This window comes from Pseudophryne corroboree, chromosome 6, assembly GCF_028390025.1.
Source record: "Pseudophryne corroboree isolate aPseCor3 chromosome 6, aPseCor3.hap2, whole genome shotgun sequence".
Taxonomy (NCBI): domain Eukaryota; kingdom Metazoa; phylum Chordata; class Amphibia; order Anura; family Myobatrachidae; genus Pseudophryne; species Pseudophryne corroboree.
The window spans coordinates 8,470,663-8,495,161 of record NC_086449.1 but is presented as its reverse complement, the minus strand read 5'-3'; the positions used below and the strand labels follow the sequence as shown (position 1 = coordinate 8,495,161).

General features: G+C 49.7%; 1 protein-coding gene across 2 annotated transcripts in view; it reads left to right on the top strand.

Moving 5' to 3' along the window:
* The window catches only part of NFAM1 (NFAT activating protein with ITAM motif 1), a 36,811-nt gene extending 13,205 nt beyond the window's left edge, over positions 1-23,606 (top strand). For both annotated transcript variants that reach the window (XM_063930117.1, XM_063930118.1), the window contains 5 exons: positions 1,826-1,921; positions 6,183-6,251; positions 6,580-6,642; positions 6,745-6,810; positions 22,973-23,606. In XM_063930117.1, coding sequence (XP_063786187.1) covers positions 1,826-1,921; positions 6,183-6,251; positions 6,580-6,642; positions 6,745-6,810; positions 22,973-23,026 — 348 coding nt within the window. In that variant the 3' untranslated portion in view covers positions 23,027-23,606. The remainder of the gene's footprint in view (positions 1-1,825; positions 1,922-6,182; positions 6,252-6,579; positions 6,643-6,744; positions 6,811-22,972) is intronic.
* The last annotated feature ends 893 nt before the right edge of the window (positions 23,607-24,499 follow it).

Sequence of the window (24,499 nt, the reverse complement as noted above, 5' to 3'; positions counted from 1 at the left end):
GTCATGTAAAAATGCATTAATAATGTGCAACATATGTGTAAGAGGCACTATGTGTGTCATTATGTGTATGGGGGCATTAATAATGTGCGGCATATGTGTAACAGGGTACTACTGTATGTGTGTCATTATGTGTATAGGGACACTAATAATGCGCAGCAAATGTGTAGGGGGCACTATGTGTTTCACTATGTGTATAAAGGCATTAATAATGTGTGGCATATGTGTAAGGGACATTATGTGTATAAGGGCATTAATAAAGGTTGTCATTATGTGTAAGGCGCATTATATTTATAAGGACATTAATAATGTGTCTCATATGTGTAAGGGGCATTACTGTGTGGAATTATGTGTATAAATGCATTACTAATGTGTGGCATTATGTGTATAAGGTGCTCTACCCTGTGGCGTTGCGTATAGAAAGGGCACTACTGTGTCATCTAATGTGAATAAAGAGCAATAGGGTGTGGTGTAATGTGAATAAGGAGCAATTCAGTGGGATGTAATGTGAATAAGGGGCTCTACTGTGAGGAGTAACGTTTATAAGGTAAAGTGATACTACTGTGGGATGTAATATGAATTATGGACACTATCACATGATCAAATTTGAATAAAGTTGCAGTACTGTGTGGCGTAATTGGAATTGGGGTTACTGTTGTGTGGCCATGCCCCTTGCCAGCAAAAACACACCCTTTTTGGGCTGTGTGCCAAATGTGTAAACTGTTCCTATTTAAAATATAAGGGGTACAAACACCAAAATAAGGACTGCTATGGGTGAGGGATGTTGGTGCTGGGAAAGAGGTGCAAGGTCAGAGGCGGAACCAGCGGTGGTGCTAGGGGGCACCAGCCAAAATCTTGCCTAGGGCATCATATTGGTTAGGGCCGGCTCTGCTGCTACCCCTCCTTTTTGTGCCTTCTCTACGTTCTCTAGAGCTTGTCCTATAACCACTCTTTTCCCCTTCCACTCAACCTGGTCTTCCCCTTAATCTCCCCATTTCTCTGGGAATCTAACCAAACTTTCCTCCATTTCCCCTCTCCACTCTCTTCTCTCTCCTGTGCCTACTATCATACCTCTGGCAACCCCCCCTCCGCTCATCCTTGGTGACCTCAACATCTCTATTGATAATCCCATGATTTTGCTACTTCTAAATCTCTCTCCCTTTTTCATCCCTGAACCTTACTCATTGTTCTTCTTCCATTCTCACTCCAGTGGCCATAAGGGTCATTCTCTTTTCCTACCATTGCGGTATGTCTGACTTCTCCCTTTCTCTTCTTGACCACCACTTTATCTCCCTCTTTTTCATTTCTTTTACCACATTTTTAAACCAACCCTCCCTCCTCATGCCCTCTATAACTCTACCCTTACTTCTGCCTTGGCGCAATCCACCCTCATCCCAACACTGGCACTGTAGACTTACTGTACTTGTTTTACATTGGGGTTGTGATCCTCCTCTTCAGTGCTCTATGGGCCTCCTCTTCTCAGCAGATATAGAAGCTGGCATTTGCGTAAAAATGCCCAAACTGTACTCTACGGCTCCTGGAGCACTTGACGTGTCACCGTCGGCAAATAATGTGAAAAAATAAAGGAAAAATGAACAAGGGCACTTCTATGGGGTGTCTCCTAGAAACATTAGGGTGGCGGCCCCTTCATAATGTTGCTATGGGGCCCTCAAACTTCTGGCTACACCTCTTATGACACTGTGACTGACTGGCCCTCTTGGGACTGGGGATACAGTTAATCTGAAAATGAATTGGCGCTGATGTTTAAATAAAAATGTATTAATAAAATATTGTATTGTAAAACATTAGACATTCTTGTGGCCTACAGGATAAATCTTCTCCATGGACCAGAAAGCCCTCCACAGCTGGAGAGAGGTCAGGAGCCATGGTGCCGGAAGGAGACGGGAGTGGTTCCTTGTACACGGTGAGTAGGGGCAGTTACCAGGGCTGTTGTTGGTGGGTGTACATGAGTAGACTGGAGAGTATCCCCAGGCCATGGCAGAGAAATATTCATCGTTCATGCTGGTGCAGCCCATCATGTGCCATTTTCAGCATGAATACAATCTCCTTAGGCATCCATGGGGCCTTCACGGGTATTACAACGTATGTGCTATGGTGTAATCAAATCACTAACTCTACGGTTACAGCGCACAAGCCGCACGCCATGCAACATGTGCAAAAAATTCAGAAACCCCTTTACGGCGTAACGTATTACCACGAGTGTCCATCCAAAGGGGCTGTGATAATCTGGTCAGGTGATATCATAATGAAGCTGCCAAGTGATGTGTGTGACGCTAGTTACTCACTTCTGATTGGCTCTTGGTGTATTGACCCCCACCATAGTACTTCACGCATCGCGGATGTTCTTATTACTTGTTTTGTGAGCATTGAATTGCAGAATTGGTCATGTTCCTATGTCACTACATTTTATGCGGAGATATGGTCTCTCTTGTGAACGTGACGCATCATTCCATTATTCTGCTGTGTACAGTCCGGACAATGTCACTTTCCATAACACTCTGCAGGCGATCTCTGCACTGTACCCTATACACATGTACCACTCATATATACCACTCATATGTACCCTATACACATGTACCACTCATATATACCCTATACACATGTACCACTCATATATACCATTCATATGTACCCTATACACATGTATCACTCATATATACCACTCATATGTACCCTATACATATGTACCACTCTTATATACCACTCATATGTACCCTATACACATGTACCACTCATATATACCACTCATATGTACCCTATACACATCTACCACTCATATGTACCCTATACACATGTATCACTCATATGTACCCTATACACATGTACCACTCATATATACCATTCATATGTACCCTATACACATGTACCACTCATATATACCATTCATATGTACCCTATATACATGTAGCACTCATATGTACCACTCATATGTACCCTATACACATGTACCACTCATATATACCGCTCATATGTACCCTATACACATGTACCACTCATATATACCATTCATATGTACCCTATACATATGTACCACTCTTATATACCACTCATATGTACCCTATACACATGTACCACTCATATATACCACTCATATGTACCCTATACACATGTACCACTCATATATACCTCTCATATGTACCCTATACACATGTACCACTCATATATACCACTCATATGTACCCTATACACATGTACCACTCATATATACCACTCATATGTACCCTATACACATGTATCACTCATATGTACCCTATACACATGTATCACTCGTATATACCACTCATATGTACCCTATACACATGTACCACTTGTATATACCACTCATATGTACCCTATACACATGTACCACTCGTATATACCACTCATATGTACCCTATACACATGTACCACTCGTATATACCACTCATATGTACCCTATACACATGTACCACTCATATATACCGCTCATATGTACCCTATACACATGTACCACTCATATATACCACTCATATGTACCCTATACACATGTACCACTCACATATACCACTCATATGTACCATATACACACATACCACTCATATGTACCCTATACACATGTACCACTCACATATACCACTCATATGTACCCTATACACATGTTCCACTCACTCATATGTACCATATACACACATACCACTCATGTGTACCCTATACACATGTACCACTCATATGTACCCTATGCACATGTACCACTCATATATAACACTCATATGTACCATATACACATGTACCACTCATGTATACCACTCTATGTACCCTATACACATGTACCACTCATATATACCACTCATATGTACCCTATACACATGTACCACTCATATATACCACTCATATGTACCCTATACACATGTACAACTCATATATACCGCTCATATGTACCCTATACACATGTACCACTCATATGTACCCTATACACATGCACCACTAATATATACCACTCATATGTACCCTATACACAGGTACCACACATATATACCACTCATATGTACCCTATACACATGTACTACTCATATATACCACTCATATGTACCCTATACACATGTACCACTCATATATACCACTCATATGTACCCTATACACATGTACCACACATATATACCACTCATATGTACCCTATACACATGTACCACTCATATGTACCCTATACACATGTAGCACTCATATATACCACTTATGTGTACCATATACACATGTACCACTCATATGTACCCTATACACATGTACCATTCATATATACCACTCATATGTACCCTATACACATTTACCACTCATATATACCACTCATATGTACCCTATACACATGTACCACTCATATATACCACTCATATGTACCCTATACACAGGTACCACACATATATACCACTCATATGTACCCTATACACATGTACCACTCATATATACCACTCATATGTACCCTATACACATGTACCACTCATATATACCCTATATACATGTAGCACTCATGTATAGCTGATGCTGGAGTAATACTCATGTATAGCTGACGCTGGAGTAGTACTCATGTATAGCTGATGCTGGAGTAGTACTCATGTATAGCTGATGCTTGAGTAGTACACATGTATAGCTGATGCTTGAGTAGTACACATGTATAGCTGATACCCTATACACATGTACCACTCATATATACCACTCATATGTACCCTATACACAGGTACCACACATATATACCACTCATATGTACCCTATACACATGTACCACTCATATATACCACTCATATGTACCCTATACACATGTACCACTCATATATACCACTCATATGTACCCTATACACATGTACCACTCATATACACCACTCATATGTACCCTATACACATGTACCACTCATATATACCCTATATACATGTAGCACTCATGTATAGCTGATGCTGGAGTAATACTCATGTATAGCTGACGCTGGAGTAGTACTCATGTATAGCTGATGCTTGAGTAGTACTCATGTATAGCTGATGCTGGAGTAGTACTCATGTATAGCTGATGCTGGAGTAGTACTCATGTATAGCTGATGCTGGAGTAGTACTCATGTACAGCTGATGCTGGAGTAGTACTCATGTACAGCTGATGCTGGAGTAGTACTCATGTACAGCTTATGCTGGAGTAGTACTCATGTACAGCTGATGCTTGAGTAGTACTCATGTACAGCTGATGCTGGAGTAGTACTCATGTACAGCTGATGCTGGAGTAGTACTCATGTACAGCTGATGCTGGAGTAGTACTCATGTATAGCTGATGCTGGAGTAGTACTCATGTACAGCTGATGCTGGAGAAGTACTCATGTACAGCTGATGCTGGAGTAGTACTCATGTATAGCTGATGCTGGAGTAGTACTCATGTACAGCTGATGCTGGAGTAGTACTCATGTATAGCTGATGCTGGAGTAGTACTCATGTACAGCTGATGCTGGAGAAGTACTCTAGTATAGCTGATGCTGGAGTAGTACTCATGTATAGCTGATGCTGGAGAAGTACTCATGTACAGCTGATGCTGGAGTAGTACTCATGTACAGCTGATGCTGGAGTAGTACTCATGTACAGCTGATGCTGGAGAAGTACTCTTGTATAGCTGATGCTGGAGAAGTACTCTTGTATAGCTGATGCTGGAGTAGTACTCTTGTATAGCTGATGCTGGAGTAGTACTCATGTATAAATGATGCTGGAGTAGTACTCATGTATAGCTGATGCTGGAGTAGTACTCATGTATAGCTGATGCTGGAGTAGTACTCATGTACAGCTGATGCTGGAGTAGTACTCATGTACAGCTGATGCTGGAGAAGTACTCTTGTATAGCTGATGCTGGAGAAGTACTCTTGTATAGCTGATGCTGGAGTAGTACTCTTGTATAGCTGATGCTGGAGTAGTACTCATGTATAAATGATGCTGGAGTAGTACTCATGTATAGCTGATGCTGGAGTAGTACTCATGTATAGCTGATGCTGGAGTAGTACTCATGTATAGCTGATGCTGGAGTAGTACTCATGTATAGCTGATACTGGAGTAGTACTCATGTATAGCTGATACTGGAGTAGTACTGTGATGGTGCATCAGACGTCAGGTTCACTCCAATATACACATATAAATGAGGCCCTTACTGGTAGATTATTCATTCAGCCTTTTCCTCCCTCATTGAGCAGATCCTGGGCCCTCGGTCTGACGATGTGTATGGTGTCCTGCATGAAGAACCACCCAAACCCATGGACTTGGTGAGACATCCCTGCTTCCCATGTATTACAATCCTCATTATATCCATCAGGCATGCACTTCCAGGGTTCTTCCACAGGGGGGCAGTGTAAAATGTCACTGTAATAGTAATAATGGAGGTAGAAGGAGAGCAGTCGAGTCCTACAAAAGCTAGTAAAAAAAACATTCCAACTATCATTTCTCTAGCACAGTCTATACAGTGATAACTATAATTTAATTGGTTGCTATGGACAACATCTCCACTTTACAAGGTTTCCAGATTGCGTCCAGCCCTCACATCTCACAGGTAGCAAATCTTCTGTAACCAACCCATGATGAATTCTCCTGCAGAAACCCCATACAGACCTTCGTAATGCCACCAGCCAAAGTCCTGCCAGGGGGCCCAAGCCACAGGTACTGTGAGATGTTGGTATAACAGAACTGCGTATCTCTGTAACTGCTCCATAATAGGCTCAGGCTGCTCTATATGATAATACTGAGTATATTTCCTTTCAGGTAAGACAATCCTCTGTACATGTAAAGGCACCTGGAGGAACCATGGATAAGCCACCTCTTGCACAGGTGTGTAATGGGTGTGGGGGAATATGACAGGCGGTGACCGGGGAATAACACTATAGAGATGGGAGAGGGACAGGTGGTGACCGGAGAATCACACTATAGAGATGGGAGAGTGACTGGCGGTGACCGGGGAATCACACTATAGAGATGGGAGAGGGACAGGTGGTGACCGGGGAATCACACTATAGAGATGGGAGAGGGACAGGTGGTGACCGGGGAATCACACTATAGAGATGGGAGAGGGACAGGTGGTGACCGGGGAATCACACTATAGAGATGGAAGAGGGACAGGTGGTGACAGGGGAATTACACTATAGAGATGGGAGAGGGACAAGTGGTGACCGGGGAATCACACTATAGAGATGAGAGAGGGACAGGTGGTGACCGGGGAATCACACTATAGAGATGGGAGAGGGACAGGTGGTGACCCGGGAATCACACTATAGAGATAGGAGAGGGACAGGTGGTGACCAGGGAATCACACTATAGAGATAGGAGAGGGACAGGTGGTGACCGGGGAATCACACTATAGAGATGGGAGAGTGACTGGCGGTGACCAGGGAATCACACTATAGAGATGGGAGAGGGACTGGCGGTGACCAGGGAATCACACTATAGAGATGGGAGAGGGACAAGTGGTGACCGGGGAATCACACTATAGAGATGGGAGAGGGACAGGTGGTGACCGGGGAATCACACTATAGAGATGGGAGAGTGACTGGCGGTGACCGGGGAATCACACTATAGAGATGGGAGAGGGACAGGTTGTGACTGGGGAATCACACTATAGAGATGGGAGAGGGACAGGTGGTGACCGGGGAATCACACTATAGAGATGGGAGAGTGACTGGCGGTGACCGGGGAATCACACTATAGAGATGGGAGAGGGACAGATGGTGACCGGGGAATCACACTATAGAGATGGGAGAGGGACAGGCGGTGACCGGGGAATCACACTATAGAGATGGGAGAGTAACTGGCGGTGACCGGGGAATCACACTATAGAGATGGGAGAGTGACAGGTGGTGACCGGGGAATCACACTATAGAGATGGGAGAGTAACTGGCGGTGACCGGGGAATCACACTATAGAGATGGGAGAGTGACTGGCGGTGACCAGGGAATCACACTATAGAGATGGGAGAGGGACAGGTGGAGACCGGCGAATCACACTATAGAGATGGGAGAGTGACTGGCGGTGACCGGGTAATCACACTATAGAGATGGAAGAGGGACAGGGGGTGACCGGAGAAATACACTATAGAGATGGCAGAGTGACAGGTGGTGACCGGGGAATCACACTATAGAGATGAGAGAGGGACAGGTGGTGACCGGGGAATCACACTATAGAGATGGGAGAGGGACAGGTGGTGACCGGGTAATCACACTATAGAGATGGAAGAGGGACAGGGGGTGACCGGAGAAATACACTATAGAGATGGGAGAGTGACAGGTGGTGACCGGGGAATCACACTATAGAGATGAGAGAGGGACAGGTGGTGACCGGGGAATCACACTATAGAGATGGGAGAGGGACAGGTGGTGACCGGGGAATCACACTGTAGAGATGGAAGAGAGAGGTGGTGACCAGGGAATCACACTATAGAGAAGGGAGAGGGACAGGTGGTGACCGGGGAATCACACTATAGAGATGGGAGAGGGACAGGTGATGACCGCGGAATTACACTATAGAGATGGGAGAGGGACAGGTGGTGACCGGGGAATCACACTATAGAGATGGGAGAGGGACAGGTGGTGACCGGGGAATCACACTATAGAGATGGGAGAGGGACAGGTGGTGACCGGGGAATCACACTATAGAGATGGGAGAGGGACAGGTGGTGACCGGGGAATCACACTATAGAGATAGGAGAGGGACAGGTGGTGACCGGGGAATAACACTATAGAGATGGGAGAGGGACAGGTGGTGACCAGGGAATCACACTATAGAGATGGGAGAGGGACAGGTGGTGACCGGGGAATTACACTATAGAGATGGGAGAGGGACAGGTGGTGACCAGGGAATCACACTATAGAGATGGGAGAGTGACAGGTGGTGACTGGGGAATCACACTGTAGAGATGGGAGAGGGACAGGTGGTGTCTAGGGAATCACACTATAGAGATGGGAGAGGGACAGCTGGTGACTAGGGAATCACACTATAGAGAGGGGAGAGTGACAGGTGGTGACTGGGGAATCACACTATAGAGAGCGGAGAGGGACAGGTGGTGACTAGGGAATCCCACTATAGAGATGGGAGAGGGACAGCTGGTGACTAGGGAATCACACTATAGAGAGGGGAGAGTGACAGGTGGTGACTGGGGAATCACACTATAGAGAGCGGAGAGGGACAGGTGGTGACTAGGGAATCACACTATAGAGATGGGAGAGGGACAGCTGGTGACCGGGGAATCACACTATAGAGAGGGGAGAGGGACAGGTGGTGACCGGGGAATCACACTATAGAGATGGGAGAAGGACAGGCGGTGACCAGGGAATCACACTATAGAGATGGGAGAGTGACAGGTGGTGACTGGGTAATCACACTGTAAAGATGGGAGAGGGACAGGCGGTGACCGGGGAATTACACTATAGAGATGGGAGAGGGACAGCTGGTGACTGGGGAATCACACTATAGAGAGGGGAGAGGGACAGGTGGTGACCGGGGAATCACACTATAGAGATGGGAGAAGGACAGGCGGTGACCAGGGAATCACACTATAGAGATGGGAGAGTGACAGGTGGTGACTGGGTAATCACACTGTAAAGATGGGAGAGGGACAGGCGGTGACCGGGGAATTACACTATAGAGATGGGAGAGGGACAGGTGGTGACCGGGGAATCACACTATAGAGATGGGAGTGGGACAGGTGGTGACCGGGGAATCACACTATAGAGATGGGAGAGGGACAGGTGGTGACTGGGGAATCACACTATAGAGATGGGAGAGGGACAGGTGATGACCGGGGAATTACACTATAGAGTTGGGAGAGTGACAGGTGGTGTCCAGGGAATAACACTATAGAGATGGGAGAGTGACAGGTGGTGACCGGGGAATCACACTATAGAGATGGGAGAGGGACAGGTGGTGACCGGGGAATCACACTATAGCGATGGAAGAGGGACAGGTGGTGACCGGGGAATCACACTATAGAGATGGAAGAGGGACAGGTGGTGACCGGGGAATCACACTATAGAGATGGGAGAGGGACAGGTGGTGACCGGGGAATCACACTATAGAGATGGGAGAGGGACAGGTGGTGACCAGCGAATCACACTAAAGAGATGGGAGAGGGACAGGCGGTGACCGGGGAATCACACTATAGAGATGGGAGAGGGACAGGTGGTGACCGGGGAATCACACTATAGAGATGGGAGAGGGACAAGTGGTGACTAGGGAATCACACTATAGAGATGGGAGAGGGACAGGTGGTGATCGGGGAATCACACTATAGAGATGGGAGAGTGACAGGTGGTGACCGGGGAATCACACTATAGAGATGGGAGAACGACAGGTAGTGACTGGGGAATCACACTATAGAGATGGGAGAGGGACAGGTGGTGACCAGGGAATCACACTATAGAGATGGGAGAGTGACAGGTGGTGACCGGGGAATCACACTATAGAGATGGGAGAGGGACAGATGGTGACCGGGGAATTACACTATAGAGATGGGAGAGGGACAGGCGGTGACCGGGGAATCACACTATAGAGATGGGAGAGGGACAGGTGGTTACTGGGGAATCACACTATAGAGATGGGAGAGGGACAGGTGGTGACTGGGGAATCACACTATAGAGATAAGAAAGTGACAGGTGGTGACCGGGGAATCACACTATAGAGATGGGAGAGGGACAGGCGGTGTCCAGGGAATCACACTATAGAGATGGGAGAGGGACAGGTGGTGACCGGGGAATCCCACTATAGAGATGGGAGAGGGACAGGTGGTGACCGGGGAATCCCACTATAGAGATGGGAGAGGGACAGGGGGTGACCGGGGAATTACACTAAAGAGATGGGAGAGGGACAGGCGGTGACCGTGGAATTACACTAAAGAGATGGGAGAGGGACAAGTGGTGACTAGGGAACAGGGGCGGATTGGGAACAAAAAGCGGCCCTGGAAAAATTTGTACTAGTGGCCCCACATGGGCAGCACCAGAGGTGTAAGGTCTCGCCATGGGCCATGGCAGCAGCACCCTCCCCACAAGACTTTCCAGATAGTGGGCATGTCCAGCATCAAGTGGGAAGTTAAAGATAAATAAAATTAAATATTATGAGCACATTATATGATACACCTTCAGAATTTAGGAAACTATATCATTAATTAGAAAGATATTTTCTTGCTTATTACACCAACCGTATCCCAGTCACTATTCACTCAATCTTATATGTCAGCCAAGCAGGCAGACAGAGCATACACTAGATCATCTGCAATCACAGGCTAAGTGGCAAAGTCATTTTCATATATGCAAATTATTTTGCATCTTATTCATTATGTCTATAAAAAGGACCACATGTCCTCAAACAAAACAGGCCCCACGGGTGCGCCGGCCCACCGGGAATCTTCCCTGTAAACTCTATGGCCAATCCGCCTCTGCTAGGGAATCACACTATAGAGATGGGAGAAGGACAGGTGATGACCGGGGAATTACACTATAGAGATGGGAGAGGGACAGGTGATGACCGGGGAATCACACTATAGAGATGGGAGAGGGACTGGTGATGACCGGGGAATTACACTATAGAGATGGGAGAGGGACAGGTGATGACCGGGGAATCACACTATAGAGATGGGAGAGTGACAGGTGGTGACCGGGGAATCACACTATAGAGATGGGAGAGTGACAGGTGGTGACCGGGGAATCACACTATAGAGATGGGAGAGGGACAGGTGATGACCGGGGACTTACACTATAGAGATGGGAGAGGGACAGGTGATGACCGGGGAATCACACTATAGAGATGGGAGAGGGACAGGTGGTGACCGGGGAATCACACTATAGAGATGGGAGAGGGACAGGTGATGACCGGGGAATTACACTATAGAGATGGGAGAGGGACAGGTGATGACCGGGGAATTACACTATAGAGATGGGAGAGGGACAGGTGATGACCGGGGAATCACACTATAGAGATGGGAGAGGGACTGGTGATGACCGGGGAATTACACTATAGAGATGGGAGAGGGACAGGTGATGACCGGGGAATCACACTATAGAGATGGGAGAGTGACAGGTGGTGTCCAGGGAATCACACTATAGAGATGGGAGACGGACAGGTGGTGACCGGGGAATCCCACTATAGAGATGGGAGAGGGACAGGTGGTGACTAGGGAATCACACTATAGAGATGGGAGAGGGACAGGTGGTGACCGGGGAATCACACTATAGAGATGGGAGAGGGACAGGTGATCACCGGGGAATCACACTATAGAGATGGAAGACGGACAGGTGGTGACCGGGGAATCACACTATAGAGATGGGAGAGGGACAGGTGGTGACCGGGGAATCACACTATAGAGATGTGAGAGGGACAGGTGGTGACCGGGGAATCACACTATAGAGATGGGAGAGTGACAATCGGTGACCGGGGAATCACACTATAGAGATGGGAGAGTGACAGGCGGTGACCGGGGAATCACACTATAGAGATGGGAGAGGGACAGGTGATGACCGGGGAATCACACTATAGAGATGTGAGAGGGACAGGTGGTGACCGGGGAATCACACTATAGAGATGGGAGAGGGACAGGTGGTGACCGGGGAATCACACTATAGAGATGGGAGAGTGACAAGCGGTGACCGGGGAATCACACTATAGAGATGGGAGAGGGACAGGTGGTGACCGGGGAATCACACTATAGAGATGTGAGAGGGACAGGTGGTGACCGGGGAATCACACTATAGAGATGGGAGAGTGACAAGCGGTGACCGGGGAATCACACTATAGAGATGGGAGAGGGACAGGTGGTGACTGGGGAATCACACTATAGAGATGGGAGAGTGACAGGTGGTGACCGGGGAATCACACTATAGAGGTTGGAGAGGGACAGGTGGTGACCGGGGAATCACACTATAGAGATGGGAGAGGGACTGGTGGTGATGACCGGGGAATCACACTATAGAGATGGGAGAGGGACAGGTGGTGACCGGGGAATCACACTATAGAGAGGGGAGAGGGACAGGTGGTGACTAGGTAATCACACTATAGAGATGGGAGAGGTACAGCTGGTGACCGGGGAATCACACTATAGAGATGGGAGAGGGACAAGTGGTGACTAGGGAATCACACTATAGAGATGGGAGAGGGACAGGTGGTGATCGGGGAATCACACTATAGAGATGGGAGAGTGACAGGTGGTGACCGGGGAATCACACTATAGAGATGGGAGAACGACAGGTAGTGACTGGGGAATCACACTATAGAGATGGGAGAGTGACTGGCGGTGACCGGGGAATCACACTATAGAGATGGGAGAGTGACAGGTGGTGACCGGGGAATCACACTATAGAGATGGGAGAGTGACAGGTGGTGACCGGGGAATCACACTATAGAGATGGGAGAGGGACAGATGGTGACCGGGGAATTACACTATAGAGATGGGAGAGGGACAGGTGGTTACTGGGGAATCACACTATAGAGATGGGAGAGGGACAGGTGGTGACCGGGGAATCACACTATAGAGATGGGAGAGGGACAGGTGGTGACTGGGGAATCACACTATAGAGATGGGAGAGGGACAGGTGGTGACCAGGGAATAACACTATAGAGATGGGAGAGGGACAGATGGTGACCGGGGAATTACACTATAGAGATGGGAGAGGGACAGGTGGTTACTGGGGAATCACACTATAGAGATGGGAGAGGGACAGGTGGTGACCGGGGAATCACACTATAGAGATGGGAGAGGGACAGGTGGTGACTGGGGAATCACACTATAGAGATAAGAAAGTGACAGGTGGTGACCGGGGAATCACACTATAGAGATGGGAGAGGGACAGGCGGTGTCCAGGGAATCACACTATAGAGATGGGAGAGGGACAGGTGGTGACCGGGGAATCACACTATAGAGATGGGAGAGGGACAGGCGGTGACCGGGGAATCACACTATAGAGATGGGAGAGGGACAGGTGGTGACCGGGGAATCCCACTATAGAGATGGGAGAGGGACAGGTGATGACCGGGGAATCACACTATAGAGATGGGAGAGGGACAGGTGATGACCGGGGAATCACACTATAGAGATGGGAGAGGGACAGGTGATGACCGGGGAATCACACTATAGAGATGGGAGAGGGACAGGTGGTGTCCGGGGAATCACACTATAGAGATGGGAGAGGGACTGGTGATGACCGGGGAATTACACTATAGAGATGGGAGAGGGACAGGTGATGACCGAGGAATCACACTATAGAGATGGGAGAGGGACGGGTGATGACCGGGGAATTACACTATAGAGATGGGAGAGGGACAGGTGATGACCGGGGAATCACACTATAGAGATGGGAGAGGGACTGGTGATGACCGGGGAATTACACTATAGAGATGGGAGAGGGACAGGTGATGACCGGGGAATCACACTATAGAGATGGGAGAGTGACAGGTGGTGTCCAGGGAATCACACTATAGAGATGGGAGACGGACAGGTGGTGACCGGGGAATCCCACTATAGAGATGGGAGAGGGACAGGTGGTGACTGGGGAATCACACTATAGAGATGGGAGAGGGACAGGTGGTGACCGGGGAATTACACTATAGAGATGGGAGAGGGACAGGTGGTGACTGGGGAATCACATTATAGAGATGGGAGAGGGACAGGTGGTGACCGGGGAATCACACTATAGAGATGGGAGAGGGACAGGCGGTGACCGGGGAATCACACTATAGAGATGGGAGAGGGACAGGTGGTGACCGGGGAATCACACTATAGAGATGGGAGAGGGACAGGTGATGACCGGGGAATCACACTATAGAGATGGAAGACGGACAGGTGGTGACCGGGGAATCACACTATAGAGATGGGAGAGGGACAGGTGGTGACCGGGGAATCACACTATAGAGATGTGAGAGGGACAGGTGGTGACTGGGGAATCACACTATAGAGTTGGGAGAGGGACAGGTGGTGACCGGGGAATCACACTATAGAGATGGGAGAGTGACAAGCGGTGACCGGGGAATCACACTATAGAGATGGGAGAGTGACAGGTGGTGACTGGGGAATCACACTATAGAGATAGGAGAGTGACAGGTGGTGACTGGGGAATCACACTATAGAGATGGGAGAGGGACAGGTGGTGACCGGGGAATCACACTATAGAGAGGGGAGAGGGACAGGTGGTGACTAGGTAATCACACTATAGAGATGGGAGAGGTACAGCTGGTGACCGGGGAATCACACTATAGAGAGGGGAGAGGGACAGGTGCTGACTAGGGAATCACACTATAGAGATCGGAGAAGGACAGGTGGTGACCGGGAAATCACACTGTAGAGATGGGAGAGGGACAGGTTGGACCGGGGAATCACACTATAGAGATGGGAGAGTGACAGACGGTGACCGGGGAATCACACTATAGAGATGGGAGAGGGACAGGTGATGAACGGGGAATCACACTATAGAGATAGGAGAGGGACAGGTGGTGAACGGGGAATCACACTATAGAGATGGGAGAGGGACAGGCGATGACCAGGGAATCACACTATAGAGATGGGAGAGGGACAGGTGGTGACCGGGGAATCACACTATAGAGATGGGAGAGGGACAGGCGGTGACCGGGGAATCACACTATAGAGATGGGAGAGGGACAGGTGATGAACGGGGAATCACACTATAGAGATGGGAGAGTGACAGGCGGTGGCCAGGGAATAACACTATAGAGATGGGAGAGTGACAGGTTAGTGACCGGGGAATCACACTATAGAGATGGGAGAGTGACAGGCGGTGACCGGGGAATCACACTATAGAGATGGGAGAGGGACAGGTGGTGACCGGGGAATCACACTAAAGAGATGGGAGAGGGACAGGCGGTGACCGGGAAATCACACTATAGAGATAAGAGAGGGACAGGTGGTGACCGGGGAATCACACTATAGAGATGGGAAAGTGACAGGTGGTGAACGGTGAATCACACTATAGAGATGGGAGAGGGACAGGTGGTGACCGGGGAATAACACTATAGAGATGGGAGAGGGACAGGCGGTGACCGGGGAATCACACTATAGAGATGGGAGAGGGACAGGTGGTGACCGGGGAATAACACTATAGAGATGGGAGAGGGACAGGCGGTGACCGGGGAATCACAATATATAGAGATGGGAGAGGGACCGGAGAATCACACTATAGAGATGGGAGAGTGACAGGCGGTGACCGGGGAATCACACTAAAGAGATGGGAGAGGGACAGGTGATGACCGGGGAATCACACTATAGAGGTTGGAGAGGGACAGGTGGTGACCGAGGAATCACACTATAGAGATGGGAGAGGGACAGGTGGTGACCGGGGAATCACACTATAGAGATGGGAGAGGGACAGGTGGTGACCGGGGAATTACACTATAGAGATGGGAGAGGGACAGGCAGTGACCGGGGAATAACACTATAGAGATGGGAGAGGGACAGGTGGTGACCGGGGAATCACACTATAGAGATGGGAGAGGGACAGGCGGTGACCGGGGAATCACACTATAGAGATGGGAGAGGGACAGGTGGTGACCGGGGAATCACACTATAGAGGTTGGAGAGGGACAGGTGGTGACCGAGGAATCACACTATAGAGATGGGAGAGGGACAGGTGGTGACCGGGTAATTACACTATAGAGATGGGAGAGGGACAGGTGGTGACCGGGTAATTACACTATAGAGATGGGAGAGGGACAGGCGGTGACCGGGGAATCACACTATAGAGATGGGAGAGGGACAGGCGGTGACCGGGGAATCACACTATAGAGATGGGAGAGTGACAGGTGGTGACTGGGGAATCACACTATAGAGATAGGAGAGTGACAGGTGGTGACTGGGGAATCACACTATAGAGATAGGAGAGTGACAGGTGGTGACCGGGGAATCACACTATAGAGACGGGAGAGGGACAGGTGGTGACCGGGGAATCACACTATAGAGATGGGAGAGGGACAGGTGGTGACCGGGGAATCACACTATAGAGATGGGAGAGGGACAGGTGGTGACCGGGGAATCACACTATAGAGATGGGAGAGGGACAGGTGGTGACTGGGGAATCACACTATAGAGATAGGAGAGTGACAGGTGGTGACTGGGGAATCACACTATAGAGATGGGAGAGTGACAAGCGGTGACCGGGGAATCACACTATAGAGATGGGAGAGTGACAGGTGGTGACTGGGGAATCACACTATAGAGATGGGAGAGGAACAGCTGGTGACCGGGGAATCACACTATAGAGAGGGAGAGGGACAGGTGCTGACTAGGGAATCACACTATAGAGATCGGAGAAGGACAGGTGGTGACCGGGAAATCACACTGTAGAGATGGGAGAGGGACAGGTTGGACCGGGGAATCACACTATAGAGATGGGAGAGGGACAGGTGATGAACGGGGAATCACACTATAGAGATAGGAGAGGGACAGGTGGTGAACGGGGAATCACACTATAGAGATGGGAGAGGGACAGGCGATGACCAGGGAATCACACTATAGAGATGGGAGAGGGACAGGTGGTGACCGGGGAATCACACTATAGAGATGGGAGAGGGACAGGCGGTGACCGGGGAATCACACTATAGAGATGGGAGAGGGACAGGTGATGAACGGGGAATCACACTATAGAGATGGGAGAGTGACAGGCGGTGACCAGGGAATAACACTATAGAGATGGGAGAGTGACAGGTGGTGACCGGGGAATCACACTATAGAGATGGGAGAGTGACAGGCGGTGACCGGGGAATCACACTATAGAGATGGGAGAGGGACAGGTGGTGACCGGGGAATCACACTAAAGAGATGGGAGAGGGACAGGCGGTGACCGGGAAATCACACTATAGAGATAAGAGAGGGGCAGGTGGTGACCGGGGAATCACACTATAGAGATGGGAAAGTGACAGGTGGTGAACGGTGAATCACACTATAGAGATGGGAGAGGGACAGGTGGTGACCGGGGAATAACACTATAGAGATGGGAGAGGGACAGGCGGTGACCGGGGAATCACACTATAGAGATGGGAGAGGGACAGGTGGTGACCGGGGAATAACACTATAGAGATGGGAGAGGGACAGGCGGTGACCGGGGAATCACACTATAGAGATGGGAGAGGGACAGGCGGTGACCGGAGAATCACACTATAGAGATGGGAGAGTGACAGGCGGTGACCGGGGAATCACACTATAGAGATGGGAGAGGGACAGGTGATGACCGGGGAATCACACTATAGAGGTTGGAGAGGGACAGGTGGTGACCGAGGAATCACACTATAGAGATAGGAGAGGGACAGGTGGTGACCGGGGAATCACACTATAGAGATGGGAGAGGGACAGGTGGTGACCGGGGAATTACACTATAGAGATGGGAGAGGGACAGGCGGTGACCGGGGAATAACACTATAGAGATGGGAGAGGGACAGGTGGTGAACGGGGAATCACACTATAGAGATGGGAGAGGGACAGGCGGTGACCGGGGAATCACACTATAGAGATGGGAGAGGGACAGGTGGTGACCGGGGAATCACACTATAGAGGTTGGAGAGGGACAGGTCGTGACCGAGGAGTCACACTATAGAGATGGGAGAGGGACAGGTGGTGACCGGGTAATTACACTATAGAGATGGGAGAGGGACAGGTGGTGACCGGGTAATTACACTATAGAGATGGGAGAGGGACAGGCGGTGACCGGGGAATCACACTATAGAGATGGGAGAGGGACAGGCGGTGACCGGAGAATCACACTATAGAGATGGGAGAGTGGCAGGCGGTGACCGGGGAATCACACTATAGAGATGGGAGAGGGACAGGTGATGACCGGGGAATCACACTATAGAGGTTGGAGAGGGACAGGTGGTGACCGAGGAATCACACTATAGAGATGGGAGAGGGACAGGTGGTGACCGGGGAATCACACTATAGAGATGGGAGAGGGACAGGTGGTGACCGGGGAATTACACTATAGAGATGGGAGAGGGACAGGCGGTGACCGGGGAATAACACTATAGAGATGGGAGAGGGACAGGTGGTGACCGGGGAATCACACTATAGAGATGGGAGAGGGACAGGTGGTGACCGGGGAATCACACTATAGAGATGGGAGAGGGACAGGTGGTGACCGGGGAATCACACTATAGAGGTTGGAGAGGGACAGGTGGTGACCGAGGAATCACACTATAGAGATGGGAGAGGGACAGGTGGTGACCGGGTAATTACACTATAGAGATGGGAGAGGGACAGGTGGTGACCGGGTAATTACACTATAGAGATGGGAGAGGGACAGGCGGTGACCGGGGAATCACACTATAGAGATGGGAGAGGGACAGGCGGTGACCGGGGAATCACACTATAGAGGTTGGAGAGGGACAGGTGGTGACCGGGGAATCACACTATAGAGATGGGAGAGGGATAGGTGGTGACCGGGGAATCACACTATAGAGATGGGAGAGGGACAGGTGGTGACCGGGAAATCACACTATAGAGATGGGAGAGGGACAGGTGGTGACCGGGGAATCACACTATAGAGATGGGAGAGGGACAGGCGGTGACCGGGGAATCACACTATAGAGATGGGAGAGGGACAGGTGATGAACGGGGAATCACACTATAGAGATGGGAGAGTGACAGGCGGTGACCAGGGAATAACACTATAGAGATGGGAGAGTGACAGGTGGTGACCGGGGAATCACACTATAGAGATGGGAGAGTGACAGGCGGTGACCGGGGAATCACACTATAGAGATGGGAGAGGGACAGGTGGTGACCGGGGAATCACACTAAAGAGATGGGAGAGGGACAGGCGGTGACCGGGAAATCACACTATAGAGATAAGAGAGGGGCAGGTGGTGACCGGGGAATCACACTATAGAGATGGGAAAGTGACAGGTGGTGAACGGTGAATCACACTATAGAGATGGGAGAGGGACAGGTGGTGACCGGGGAATAACACTATAGAGATGGGAGAGGGACAGGCGGTGACCGGGGAATCACACTATAGAGATGGGAGAGGGACAGGTGGTGACCGGGGAATAACACTATAGAGATGGGAGAGGGACAGGCGGTGACCGGGGAATCACACTATAGAGATGGGAGAGGGACAGGCGGTGACCGGAGAATCACACTATAGAGATGGGAGAGTGACAGGCGGTGACCGGGGAATCACACTATAGAGATGGGAGAGGGACAGGTGATGACCGGGGAATCACACTATAGAGGTTGGAGAGGGACAGGTGGTGACCGAGGAATCACACTATAGAGATGGGAGAGGGACAGGTGGTGACCGGGGAATCACACTATAGAGATGGGAGAGGGACAGGTGGTGACCGGGGAATTACACTATAGAGATGGGAGAGGGACAGGCGGTGACCGGGGAATAACACTATAGAGATGGGAGAGGGACAGGTGGTGACCGGGGAATCACACTATAGAGATGGGAGAGGGACAGGCGGTGACCGGGGAATCACACTATAGAGATGGGAGAGGGACAGGTGGTGACCGGGGAATCACACTATAGAGGTTGGAGAGGGACAGGTCGTGACCGAGGAATCACACTATAGAGATGGGAGAGGGACAGGTGGTGACCGGGTAATTACACTATAGAGATGGGAGAGGGACAGGTGGTGACCGGGTAATTACACTATAGAGATGGGAGAGGGACAGGCGGTGACCGGGGAATCACACTATAGAGATGGGAGAGGGACAGGCGGTGACCGGGGAATCACACTATAGAGGTTGGAGAGGGACAGGTGGTGACCGGGGAATCACACTATAGAGATGGGAGAGGGATAGGTGGTGACCGGGGAATCACACTATAGAGATGGGAGAGGGACAGGTGGTGACCGGGAAATCACACTATAGAGATGGGAGAGGGACAGGTGGTGACCGGGTAATTACACTATAGAGATGGGAGAGTGACAGGCGGTGACCGGGGAAATACACTATAGAGATGGGAGAGTGACAGGTGGTGACCGGGGAATCACACTATAGAGATGGGAGAGGGACAGGCGATGACCAGGGAATCACACTATAGAGATGGGAGAGGGACAGGTGGTGACCGGGGAATCACACTATAGAGATGGGAGAGGGACAGGCGGTGACCGGGGAATCACACTATAGAGATGGGAGAGGGACAGGTGATGAACGGGGAATCACACTATAGCGATGGGAGAGTGACAGGCGGTGACCAGGGAATAACACTATAGAGATGGGAGAGGGACAGGCGGTGACCGGGAAATCACACTATAGAGATAAGAGAGGGACAGGTGGTGACCGGGGAATCACACTATAGAGATGGGAAAGTGACAGGTGGTGAACGGTGAATCACACTATAGAGATGGGAGAGGGACAGGCGATGACCAGGGAATCACACTATAGAGATGGGAGAGGGACAGGTGGTGACCGGGGAATCACACTATAGAGATGGGAGAGGGACAGGCGGTGACCGGGGAATCACACTATAGAGATGGGAGAGGGACAGGCGGTGACCGGGGAATCACACTATAGAGATGGGAGAGGGACAGGTGGTGAACGGGGAATCACACTATAGAGATGGGAGAGTGACAGGCGGTGACCAGTGAATAACACTATAGAGATGGGAGAGAGACAGGCGGTGACCGGGGAATCACACTATAGAGATGGGAAAGTGACAGGTGGTGACCGGGGAATCACACTATAGAGATGGGAGAGGGACAGGTGGTGACCGGGGAATCACACTATAGAGATGGGAGAGTGATAGGTGGTGTCCAGGGAATAACACTATAGAGATGGGAGAGGGACAGGCGGTGACCGGGGAATAACACTATAGAGATGGGAGAGGGACAGGCGGTGACCGGGGAATCACACTATAGAGATGGGAGAGGGACAGGTGGTGACCGGGGAATCACACTATAGAGGTTGGAGAGGGACAGGTGGTGACCGAGGAATCACACTATAGAGATGGGAGAGGGACTGGCGGTGACCGGGGAATCACACTATAGAGATGGGAGAGTGACAGGTGGTAACCAGGGAATAACACTATAGAGATGGGAGAGGGACAGGCGGTGACCGGGGAATCACACTATAGAGATGGGAGAGAGACAGGCGGTGACCGGAGAATCACACTATAGAGATGGGAGAGTGACAGGCGGTGACTAGGGAATTACATTATAGAGATGGGAGAGGGACAAGTGGTGACCGGGGAATCACACTATAGAGATGGGAGAGGGACAGGTGATGACCGGGGAATCACACTATAGAGGTTGGAGAGGGACAGGTGGTGACCGGGGAATCACACTATAGAGATGGGAGAGGGACAGGTGGTGACCGGGGAATCACACTATAGAGATGGGAGAGTGACAAGCGGTGACCGGGGAATCACACTATAGAGGTTGGAGAGGGACAGGTGGTGACCGGGGAATCACACTATAGAGATGGGAGAGGGACAGGTGGTGACCGGGGAATAACACTATAGAGATGGGAGAGGGACAGGTGGTGACCGGGAAATCACACTATAGAGATGGGAGAGGGACAGGTGGTGACCGGGGAATCACACTATAGAGATGGGAGAGGGACAGGCGGTGACCGGGGAATCACACTATAGAGATGGGAGAGGGACAGGTGGTGACCAGGGAATCACACTGTAGAGATGGGAGAGGGACAGGCGGTGACCGGGGAATCACACTATAGGGATGGGAGAGTGACAGGTGGTGACCGGGAATCACACTGTAGAGATTGAAGAGAGAGGTGGTGACCAGGGAATCACACTGTAGAGATATGTACGTCAGCCCTCGGGGGTTGCTTTGAGGCCCCGTAATTGGTATTTATGTGGGGACATGGACCAGCTCCCTGTTTAGGCCCCACCCCCCCCCCATGCAGTACCTGTGCCCGGCACTGCAGTCTGCTGCCCTATATATATGTCTGGGAACTGTACTTGATGTAGTCAAAATACACTTTATAAAATAAAATTAGCTCAGTGCATTTGATTGAAAACAAATTACATCATTTTTTTTTCTTTTCCAGAAGCCGCAGAAAGTTTTCCAAGAAGCCTCTGTGTATGAAAACATCAATCGCTGACTTACAGACTCCCAGATACCCGCGTGCTTCCCTGCCTGCTCACTAGGGGGCCTGGTTCTGAGTGTCACGCCGCTGACACCGCATTGGTGCCTGATGCTGTAGGTGCGACAGCGAATTTATGCTAATGCTAGTATCCGCCCTTCCCCTAATGCGTAACTGTGCACCTGACTATGCCAGGGCTGGGAACCCCACTTTATACGTCTTTAGTCGCAGCCATATGGGGCACCAGTCTCATGCTAGGTGCAGATTCTCCGTCAGAGTATGGTCTCCAAGAGTTCACATCTAGTTCACCCGTGACAGTCCCATACCACACCCATCTCTGTGAGTCTGGATGGCCAACTCTCAATCACCACCCAGGAGAGCCCAGCACGGGGCCTCATTCCTGTTTGTACGCAATGGTGATGTTCTCGCAGTTGCTGAGGACTGCGCAATGTCTTCATTGAGCGTCTTTATCCTTTTTATGGTGGCAACTTCACTTGTGCTGATCAGCAGTTCCATAGCCTGAAAAGTTGCATCTGCATACAGTAGTTATTAGTGTGTAAGCATGAATTAAACAGTAAATATTGCCAATTTACAAGAACATTGGTTTTACGCTCTGACTCAAAATCAAGTCCTATAACTCACTTATAAGCCGCATATAGAAAAAAAAACCAGTTTCTAAATGTCGAGTATTCTATGTGTTATTTGTAATAAAATGGCTGCCGGGGTTGGAATAGCAGCTGCATGATGTTGAAAGCTGTTCCACTTCTATGCTGATGTCTAATGATTTAGGGGTCTATGTACTAAGCCTTGGAGAGACATAATGTGGATGGAGATAACGTACTAGCCAATCAGCTCCTAACTGCCACGTTACAGGTTGTTTTAAAATTGACAGTTGAGAGCTGATTGTTTGGTACGTTATCACCATCCACTTTATCTCTCTCCAAGGCTTAGTAAACAGATCCCAAAGTACCAGCAAATCAGCTCCTAACTGTCGCTTTTCAAACACAGCCATGGCCGTTAGGAGCTGATTGGCCGGTGGGTTATCTCCCTTCACTTTATCTTGCTCCAAAGCTTAGTACAGAGACCCCTAAATACTGTCGATGTACTGTTATGTGGCACTGGTGCCATGCTTGCCCACCAGTCCATGTGATTCTAGCTGGAAAAAACACATCATTCAATGCACATTAGTGTTAAAAGGGGTGTGGATCATTGTATTCATCAGAATTAGGTCACCAGTAAATAGGACAATCCCATATGGTCACCATGCAATAGGGTGACAGTACAAAAGGTTGACGGGTTCAAAAGATCGACATGGAAATGATCGACACACTTTTTATTTTTTGGGTGTCATTTTGTATGTTAAACCACAGGTGACCCCAATTTGTGCACTGCGTTCACTAGCCACACTTCAGGAGAGGTACCTTGCTCCACCACTGCTGCACATTTCCTGTAGCCCTGATCGCTGATCTAGAGCTGAGTTTTAAGTCCACT